Here is a 10,723-nt window from a genome sequence, read left to right as displayed (position 1 = left end):
GGATCAAGATAATTAAAATAAAACAAAACTGGTTGCCACCCTTGATTCTGACTCATGGCGATCCCATGAGTGTCAGAGTAGAATTGTACTCCATAGTGCAATGGCTGATTTTTTCCAGTAGATCAACAAATCTTTCAAGGCACCTCTGCGTGGACTCAAACCTCTAACTTTTTAATTAGCATCTGTGTGCATTAACCATATGCCCCACCCAAAGAACCCTAATACTAATAATAAGCAAAAAAATTTTTAAAAAAATGGTTGCATGGTAGAGGCCTGATTCTTTACCAATATGTTCATACTCAGATGTCCATCTGGTGCTCATGATGAACTGAGATGCCTACAAGGCAAAGAGTTGGGTCCCAATGTCATAGGGCCAAGAACTTGCCCTGAAGGTTGGTGGCAGGACTGGAACATTGATCCCTGCCTGCTTTTTTACCTTCCCTTTGTCCTCTGCTCCTCAGTACCACAGCCAGGGTGAGCCATTTGCCAGTATGGTGGACGTGCTGTGCAACCATGACTTGATGGACTTCCCATCCTTCCACGCTGATGGAAAGCGGAAGAACAAGCTGGTAGAGCTGTACCACATCTTCTCATACCTTGGCAGCTCCCTGGGCAACATCCTGCAGTACCAGAGGACCCTCAACCCCAGTGATCAGAACCTCCACAGTAAACTGAGCTCCTCAGTGGGCACCATGCGAGGAATCCTCAGCAATGTGTTCTGCCACCTGTGCAACAAGTACCACGTGGGCCACATGGATGTAGCCCCTGTCTCTGATACCTCGGCCATGAGCACCTTTGAGAATAAGAGGCTGGGCTGTCGGCTTCTGGGGAAGTACAAGCAAGTTATCACAGAGCTGGCCCAGGCCTTCTAACCACAGGATCTTGAAGTGTGCTGTGGATCAAGGGATCCTGGAAGCCAGATCTAGAGGTAGAAGGTTCTTTACACTGTGGCAGGAGATCATCACTAAAGTCAAGTGGGGCTGCTGGCAGAAACTGAGGGGCTCCATGCCAGTCCACTTCACTCTGTGGGGGGCTGGAATGTAACCAAACAAGGTCAAAATTTCCACAGGTAGGGTATTGATACTGTGCTGATTAGAAGGTGGCATCCCTTCCTTTGGAAGATGGCAGCCAAGCACCAAGGTGTCAAGTTGGCAAGTGGAGTGTGAGCTGGACTTCTGCCCCCACCAGATCCTGGGGTGTGGCTTTTCACACTTAGCAAAGAAGTCATCTCCAGTGGCCCTGACCAGAGGGCAATTGAGGGACCCTGGAACTGTCCTGACTCCCACACAGTGGGAATATCCTTCTTGGGTGTCTCAAACACTAGTGAGGATCCAAGGGCTTGACTGAAGAGACCTCAGGAAGCTAGTGCAATGTAGGGGAGTCACTGAGTCTTGTTCTGGAGAGGGTGTCATGAACCCACCCTTCCATACTCAGACTAGGAGTCTATGGTCCCCTTCTTCCCCACTTCCCTCATGGCCCTACCTGTGTCTGGGCTCAGAGACAGGGAATCCAATCCCTTCCTTTGAGCTGTGGATCAGGCAAGTCTGGAAACACTCTCCAGTCTGACAGATGGGACAGCTGCTGAGAGACTGGCTTCTTCTCAAACCCTGAGCTGGTGGGTGGAGGTCCTAGCAGTTCACTCAAGTAGATTATGATGCTCTGCATTCACTTTGCCTTTTTCTGTCCTTCTCTGAGCACTTTATCCAAGTGCACCAGCTGGGGGCCAGGCATCAGGCAAGCCCTGAGACTAAGCTCAGGGGCGGGAGTTACCTGTCTCTATGGCAGAACTAAAATACAGAGATTCATGGGGGCATCATAGTCAATTGACACAACATAGCACATGAAAATCTTGTCTACATCCTACTTTGGTGAGTAGTGACTGGGGTCTTAAAAGCTTTTGAGCAGCCATCTAAGATGCAACTATTGGTCTCTTCTTGCCTGGAGCAAAGAAGAGTGAAGAAAAGCAAAGGCATCTGAAAACAATTAGTCCAAACATATGATGGACCATGAGGACCTCAGCCTTCACAACCCCGAGACCAGAAGAACTAGATAATGCCTGGCTACCAATGCCAACCACTCAGAAAGGGATCAAACTTGGAGATCCTGGCTAGAGTGGGAGGAAAAATGTGGAACAAAATTCAAAAACACAAAAATGACCAGAATTACTGGTCAGATAGAGATTGGTGAAATCCCCAAGACTATGGCCCAGGTTTATCCTTCGGGCCTAGAAATGGACTCACTTCTGTGGATTGGCTCTCAGCCCAACAGCAGAAAGACCTACATGCAGAGTACCTACCCCAGGGAGATACATCCAACTACTCTTACATCAATCAACCATGAGACATCAGGGGGCAGCATTCACACAGAGGGAGAGCTGGACAGACAGGCATGCAGAGATAAGAAGGGCACAGGGAGGGCGCAGTCACAGGGAAGAGGGGGAGGAGAGTTTTTTATGGTTGGGGATGGTAATCAGGGCTGTGAAATCAAATGTGGACAAATTGTTGAACGTCAAACAAACCTGCTTTGTTCATTTGCACCCACAGCATGATAAATAAATAAATAAAAATGGAAAAACCTCTGACTGTGGAAATGAAATAAAATAAAATAAAATATGGAGATTCACCTCTGTTCTCATGGGTCAAAGTCACTTTTGTGCAGATGTCATCTGCTGCCCTTCCCATCTCTCTGCTCTGTCAGTGGGCAGTTCAGAGATGGCTGAATTATTCCAAGCTGAACAAGAAAGCTGAAGCCAGGATTGGTGACTCCAGAGTCCCATGCTACCTGGGTCTCCCATCATCTCATCACCTTGTGGAATCACCCATGCTGGACACACCTGGGCAGCCTACCTGCCTGACCCACCACTGTCTCCTTCACTCTCCCCTCACCCACACTCCTTCCACACCAGCCCCAATTCTGCCCTTGGACCCCTTGACATTCCCCTTGCTGATACCCATACGCCCTCCACTGCAATCCTGATTCTTCCCGTCGATCCTTGTCCATAGCACTCTTTCTAGAACCAGCCTGGCAGATCAGCATCCCCTGTGCACAGCATCCTGATTTATTGAACACTTGTGTTAAAAAATTGTTTTGTTTTTTTTTTCTCATTTTCTTCAGCTGTTGTTTACCCACTCCTGGCATCCTGGGCCATATGCCTGAACCAGAGATGATTTTAAGGAGGACTGTGAGCCTTTCAGCAGAAGAAAGGGACATTATCCATACATGTATTAAAAAAAAGAAAAAAAGAAAAGAAAAGAAAGCATTGCTAGTTTGTTTGTCTCTCTTCCTCCTCTTCTTCTGCCTCCTTCTCCTCAGCTCCCATGGCCTCTCCTGGAGCAACTTCTTTGACAGGGGTAGTCCAGTCCTGCTTGCTGGCCCTCCACTACAGACATGGAAGGTGAGGTTGGAGCCCTAGACTTGAGAGACGTAGTCATTTCCCTTCAAATAGTACAGGGGTTCTGATTTAATTGGTCCTGGGTAGAGATCAAGCTTCACTGTTGTTGTTAGGTGTCATGGAGTCAACTCAATTTCATAGCAACCCCATGTGACAGAGTAGAACTGCCACAAATTGCTTGGCTGTAATCTTTATGGAAACATGTTGCCAGTTCTTTCTCCTGTGGGAGTGGGTTTGAACCACCAACATTTTGGTTATCAATGGAGCACTTAAACTTTGCACCTCCAGGACTCCTTGCTCAAGCTTTAGTGTTTTTGTTTGTTATTTGTTTTGTTTTCTCAGTCTCCAATTTATTCTAGGAGACTGTGGTGGCATAGTGCCTAAGGCATTTGACGGCTAACAGGAAGGCTGGCAATTCAAACCCACCAGCCACTCCTCAGAAGGAAGGTTGGGCAATCTACTTCCGTAGAGATACCACTTTGGAAACCCATGGAGGGGTCGCTATGAGTCTGAAATGACTCCACGGCAGTGAGGTGTTTTTTTTGTTGTTGTTGTTTGTTTGTTTTTTGAAGTTATTCTAATGTGAAGCAAGAGTTGAAAGTCACTGAGTTAGGGGAACACTGTTGCTGTTAAATGCTGTCAAGTTGGCCCTCGACTCATGGCAACACCTTGTGTTACAGAGTAGAACTTCTCCCAGTGACTTTGTTGGTTGTAATTTTTACAGAAACAAACTGCCAGGCCTTTTTGTAGTGGTTAAGGCATTTGGCTACTAACCAAATGTCGGTGGTTCGAACTCACTACCTGCTCTATGAAGAAAAGATGAGGTGGTCTGCTTCTATGAAGATTTACAGCCTTGGAAACCCAATGGAGATTGCTACGAGTTGGAATCAACTCGATGGCAGTGAGTGTGGTACTTTTGTTCTTTTTCTTCTGTGAAGCTGTTGGGTGAGTTGGAAGCACCCAGCAGTGTGGATGGAAGAGGCAACACAAGGTGGAGAGGCCCAGAGGAGGGAGCTGTGTTCTAGGGGCCTGGAGTGTGTGGGCTGTGGTTTCTCTGGTCTCTGTGTCAGGAAGGACTGGACCAGGGGCCTACAGAGTATGCTCTATGGACCAGTGCCTGCCTCTCCCAGGAGCTGATTAGAAAGGTACTATCTTACCACCCCACCTCACACCCCAACAAAATCAATTACTGGCAACCAAAAATTCCCTTCCGTTGAGTCAATTCCTACTCATAGTAACCCCCATTGGATTTCCAAGGTGGTAAATCTTTATGGAAGTAGATTGCCCATTTGTCCTTCCATGGACTGGCTGGTTGGTTTGAACAGCCAACCTTCTGGTTAGCAGGAAATGCCTTAGGCACAGAACCACCAAAGCTCCTTAGAACCAACAAAAACCCACTGCCGTTGATTTGATTCCAACTCTTGGCAACCCCCATTGGGTTTCTGAGGTGGTAAATCTTTATGGAAGTAGATTGCCCAGTCTTGCTTCTATGGAATGGCTAGGGGTTTGAACCACCAACCTCCTAGTTAGCAGTCAGAAGCCTTAGGCACTGTGCTACCAGAGCTCCTTCATTATTGGCAAGTCAACTACAACCTATGGTGACCCCATATGTCAGAGTGGAACTCTTCTCCATAGGGTTTTCTTTTCTTTATTTTAATGGTTCTTTTGATATATAATTTATATATCATAAAATTCACCTGGCATAAGTGTACAATTTAATGAATTTCAGGACATTTACAGAGTTGTACAATCTAATTTGGGGAGCTCTGGTAACGTAGTGCCTAAGGCACTTGACTGCTAACCAGAAGGCTGGCAGTTCAAATCCATTAGCCACTACTCTGAAGGAAGATTGGGCAATCTACTTCCATAGTGATACCGCCTTGCCTCGGAAACCCAAGGAGGGGTCTCTATGAGTCAGGTCCGACTCGATGGCACATAACAACAACAATAACACAATCTAATTTGAGGACATTTCCGTCACTTCAAAATAAACCTAGTGCCTATGTTCTGCTTGTTGGCTTCATATTTTTTATTTTTTGTTGTTGTTGAGCTTCATAGAGATTTCAACGGCTGACTTTTCAAAAGCAGGTTGCCAGACTTTTCTTCTGGGGTGCCTCTGGATGGACTCGAACCTCCAGTCTCTCAGAAGCCAAGCACGTTAATCATTTGCACCACTCTCGGAGCTGCTGAACGGGATCCATAAGGTCCCAGGGATCCCTGTGCACACTGGTGTCTGAGATGTGCCACCCTGCAGCCCCTCCATCTCTCAGCACTCATGAGTCTAAGAGTTTCCCCAAATACAAATCACTACACCATAAGAGCCAGCTGCAAGGGAAGGACAGGCTGCCAGGCAAGACCCAGCTCCCAACGGTTTCTGACTCCTTCATTCCAATCTCAGCTCCTGTGTCTTGGCCCCTCCTGGCCCAGCTAACTGAATTTCACCCCAGGGTCAGCCACACCTAGCCACTATCAGCAGCTCCTCCACCTAGCTGAAACAAAGGTCAAGCTTTGCAAAAGAAATCTTTACTTCTTGTAGAGTCAGCACCCAGATTTTGGACTTCTAGCCTCCTGTACTATGAGAAAACAAATTCCTGCTTGTTAAAGCTACCTACTTGTGGTATTTCTGATAAAGCAGCACTGGATAACCAAGACAAGTCTGAAGGGAAATGACTACCTCGCTCAACCCTAGATCTCCAACCTAACCCACTATGTCTATAGTGGAGGACCAGCAACCTGGGCTGGATTGCTCCTGTCAGAGAAGCCACCCCAGGAAAAGCCAAGGGAACTGAGGCAAGGAGTTGAAAGAGAAGGAGGAGAGACAAGCAAACTAGCAGTGCTTTTTTGTTAAAAAAAGAAAAAATTAAATATATGACTAGAAAATGCCTATGTCACTCCTTTCCTTTTCTGAGGGCACCCCTATCCTCCTTAAAATCATCTCTGGTCCACATGGGACACAGAGGGGCAACATTTGCATGGAGGAAATGCAGGACACACAGGAGTGCGTAACTGGGGTGAGGATGTTACTGGGCAGGGAGGGGAGGAGACTGGATTAGGGTTGGGGATGGTAAATGGGGAGTGAAACTAAATGTACACATAATGTTGAATGTAAAACAAACTCTGCTCTGTAAACATGCACCTACAGCACAATCAAAAAATAAAATAAAATCATCTCTGGTTCAGGTGGATGGCCCAAGATGCCAGGAAGTGATCAACGTCAGCAGAAGAAAATAGAAAAGAACAGCATTTTCCACAAAAGCTCAATAATTCAGGATGCTGTGTGCAGGGCATGCTGATATGCCAGCCTGGTTCTAGAAACAGCGTTGTGGATGGGGACCAAGGGACAATTTTGGGGCTGGAGTAGAGGAAGCATGGGCATGGGAGAGAGGTAAGTTGAGAGGTCCGGGGGCAGAATCAGGGCTGCTGTGGAAAGGGTGTGGGTGAAGGGTGTATCAAGGAGACAATGGTGGGTTGGGAAGGAAGACTGACCAGGTGTGCCCAACACAGGTATTTCCACAAGGTGATGAGCTGGAAGCCCCAGCTGGTATGGGCTCTGGAGTCACCAATGGTGGCTTCAGATGAGGTTGGCTTTCTTGTTGCTCAGCTTAGAGAAGTTCAGCCAGCCCCAAGGTGCCTACTGACAGAGCAGAAGGATGAAAAGTCAGGAGGCTGAGATCCAGGACAAAGATGAGTGTAACACAAGAACTCAGGACTGAGTTGACACATCCTAGTATTGCCTTGGAAACAAGTAACTCCTGGTCTCAGCCTAACCTCAGGGCTTGCCAGCTGCCTGCTTGCCAGCCTTTAGGCTTGACAAAATGTTCCAAGGAGGACTGAGAAAGAGGAAAAGTGAATGCAAAGGCAGCAGGTTGACATGTGGAAATAATAGTGAGGGTCACCAGTGAGCTGACTCCCTACATTTTAGTCTTTCCATGGGGACAGATAATTGCTAGCATGGGCCCAGCCTCGAGGCTTGCTTACTGCCTGCCTGTCAGCCTGTGGGCTTGGGTAAAGTGCTCAGAGAAGGACATGGAAGGGAGCAAAGTGAATGCAGAGCATCGTCATCTAGTTGACTGAACCGTTAGGACCACCACCTGCCTACTCAAGGCTTGAGAAGAAGCTAAAACATTCCTCTTAGCAGATACCCCATCCCCCAGAATGGAGGGTGTTTCTAGACCTGCCTGACTCCTAGCTCAAAGGAAGGGATCAGTCCTCTGCCTCAGAACCCAGACCTTATTGGGGGTGTGGGTTGGTTAGGCAGGAGGGGACAAGAGACTCCTGATGTGAGTTGGGGGTCTCAGGCCACCCTCACTAGAGTAGGAGGCAGTGTCTCCCTGACACACACCTCTAGCTTCCTGAGGTCTCCTCAGTTAGAAACTCACTGGTTTTGGGGGACACTAAAGGGACTTCCCACTGTGCAGGAGCATCTTTGAGGGGAAGCTGCCCCAGGACAGTGCCAGGGTCCCTCAACCATTCTCTTGCTCTGTGGTCAGGGCCACTGGAGATAACTTGTTTGTTCACAGTACAAAGCCATGCCTGAGGGGCAGGTGGGAGCAGAAGTGAGCTCACATTCCACCCACCAGTCTGACACCTTGGTACTTGGCTGCCATCTTCTAGTAGATACAATATCAAAGACTTGCCTGTGGAGGTTTTGACCCTGTTCAGCTATATCCCGCCACGGAGTGGAGTGGAGTGGCAGGACCACTCAGGGTCTGTCAGCAAACCTACGTTGACTTAGTGATGACCCCTTGCCACATTGCGAGAACTCGCCCAGCTCTAGATCCCACTCCCAAAATCCTTTGGTCCACAACACATTTCAAGACGCTGTGTCTAGAAGAGTTGGACCCGCTCAGTGATAACCTACTTGCATTTCCCCAGGAGTTGACAGCCCTGGTTCTTCTCCTGGAAGACATTTTTGCTCTAGGCATCGGGGCCATAGGGCACGTCCACCTGGCCCACATGGTACCTGTTGCACAGGTGACAGTGCATGTAGCTGAGGCGCCCCCACAGGGTGTCTGCCGCGGAGCTCAGCTCATTGTGGAGTTTCTGGGCATTTGGGTTAAGAACCTTCTGGTCCTGTGTGACGTTGCCCAGGGAAGTACCAAGCTATGTGATAATGCAGTACACCTCCACCAGCTTGTCCTTCTTCCTGCCACCAGCACAGAAGTGGGGGAAGTCTTTTGCATTGGGGTCACACAGCTTGTTCACATTGCTGGCAAATGGCTCCCCCTGGGTTGTGTACTGAGGAGCAGAGAGCAGAAAGGAGGTGAGCAAGGAGGCAGATCTGTCTCTTGGGCCTCAGTTTCCCCACCTCTTGGGGAATCTTGATCATCTCAGGGCAAAACTCTGCTGTAGTCATCTCAAAATCATAATGAGAACCAGAAGGAAACCTCGGAGTGAATGTACTTGCTAAAAGATGAAGGTCTCTACCAAACAAGAATTGTTCTTATTACTAGTTATCAATATTAGAAGTCCCTGGGTGGTCAAATGGCTGTTATTTGGTTGGGGGTTCCAATTTACCCACAGGTACTTCACAAGAAAGGTCTGGCTATATATTCTAAAAAGTCAGCCATTACAAACCGGAAAGAGTACAGTTCTACTCTGACATACACGGGATCACAATGAGTCCAAATGGACTCAACAACAAGTGGTTTTGTTTCATTATTTAATTATCCTGACCATTTAGGGTAAGAAAGAAAACCGAGGTGCTTCACACTCAGAGGTGTGCCACACACACTTGCCCTTGCACCCGACGGGGCATCTGTCTGCACCCAGACACCCACCAACCACCATCTCACTCAGTGGCACCTCTCTGAACAACTCCCCACCTTTCCCCTCCTTTGTGTATCTCCATCAGCTACTCGCTCTACAGGGTAGAGCAATTCTAAGACCCGAAGTGCCAGGCCCTGTGCATTCTCACCCCAGCTCTGCCCTGACCTACACTGGGCTATGATATGGAGAAAGCTGGGTGAGATGGAGAAAGCTTGGCCAGCTTCCCTGCACTCAGTCCCCAACCCAGGTCAGTGCAGCCTCTACTGATACCAGCAAGAATTCTGTCCATTTCTGCCACCTCAGCCTCCAGCCCTCCAGCCCCCATGTGTTTCCTTTGACCCTGGAGATGAGAGGATCAACTTACATAGAGAACAAATAGGGTGTTGGCAGTACTGTCGAGCTGCACCAGTTGATTCCTGAACTGGGCCATCAGGTGTCTGGGACAGAGGTGACAAGTGCAGGTGGCCTTTCAGGAGTGCTGGGAAGGGGGCTCCCTGGCCCTTGTTTCTGGTGTAGAACAAGCAGCAGTGACAAGATTCCTAGGATCCGGCAGAAAGGCACCATGATCGGGAGAGTAGGGACGGCAGCTCAAGGCTCGGGTCTCACTGGATGCACTGTGTGTTCACCGACAGCTCTATGGCCACCATCTCTGTCTACCTCTATTGCTATCTCACTATCCCTGCTTCTGTACACCTACTTATATTTCTCTGCAGGACATGAGCTTCCAATTGGAAGCTGGATCTAGGTGACAGCCAACAACCGAATCCCTTCCCTTATGTTCTGGTTCCCTAGTGCCGCTCTGACAAGAAATATACCACAAATGGGATGGGCTTAACAAACAGGAGTTTATTCTTACAATTTGGAGGCTTTAAGTCCAAGTTCAAAGTGCCAGGCCCCTCAACCTTGGGGTCCAGCTCTGCCTCCCGCTCCCGGCCCACTGGAGCTACAGGTGTTTCTTCACTCAGACAGCTGCTAGCTGCTGAGGCTGAGAAGCCCCAAGGTTGACAAGTAAAAAGTCCCGATGTTACCAAACCACATGGCAGGCCATTAACTAAAGTTCATTGTAAGTCCCAAGGTCGGCAGAGCATAGCAGGCTGCTGAGCAATGACACAGCTACATGCAGGGTCCGAGCGTGCCAAAGGCCAGAGACCATTCCCAAGGCTTCTCCTTATATACAGGAAGCAGACCACCTCCCAAAGGCAGCTACCCAGCTGCTTGTGGTAGATTCCACCATGGAGTTGATTGCCAGTTTCATCATGGGGAATAACTACCACCAGCTGCCCAGCCGTTCAACCAGGCCCAGCCAAGTTGACATACAAACATAACCACCACAGGAGGTACCTATCTCCCCATCTTCTTATCTTCCCATTTCCTGAGATGATGAAAATTCCCAGTCTAGGCATCAATATGGGAGATGCTTTACTAATACTTTTCACCTTCCCAAACCTGCCACCTGATTCTGGCCCCCAAGCCAATTGCCCCTGATTTCCTTTCTCCTCCATCCCTATCTTTCTGTAATTGTAGCAAACTTCCCCCTTTCTTTTTCTGGCTGCTGCTGTTGTT

The 10,723-nt window shown here is 48.4% G+C and overlaps 1 protein-coding gene and 1 pseudogene across 1 annotated transcript in view; one reads left to right on the top strand and one right to left on the bottom strand.

The window, feature by feature from the left end:
- The window catches only part of LOC103208284 (leukemia inhibitory factor-like), a 40,449-nt gene extending 39,577 nt beyond the window's left edge, over positions 1-872 (top strand). The window contains exon 2 of the mRNA XM_007953969.1: positions 462-872. Coding sequence (XP_007952160.1) covers positions 462-872 — 411 coding nt within the window. The remainder of the gene's footprint in view (positions 1-461) is intronic.
- Positions 873-8,218: 7,346 nt separating this feature from the next.
- LOC103208283 lies at positions 8,219-9,724 on the bottom strand (annotated as a pseudogene).
- Positions 9,725-10,723: the final 999 nt, after the last annotated feature.

Source organism: Orycteropus afer, unplaced genomic scaffold (genome assembly GCF_000298275.1).
Source record: "Orycteropus afer afer isolate SDZICR_OR568_19922 unplaced genomic scaffold, OryAfe1.0 scaffold00420, whole genome shotgun sequence".
NCBI lineage: Eukaryota > Metazoa > Chordata > Mammalia > Tubulidentata > Orycteropodidae > Orycteropus > Orycteropus afer.
This window is presented reverse-complemented; position numbering and strand designations above follow the sequence as displayed.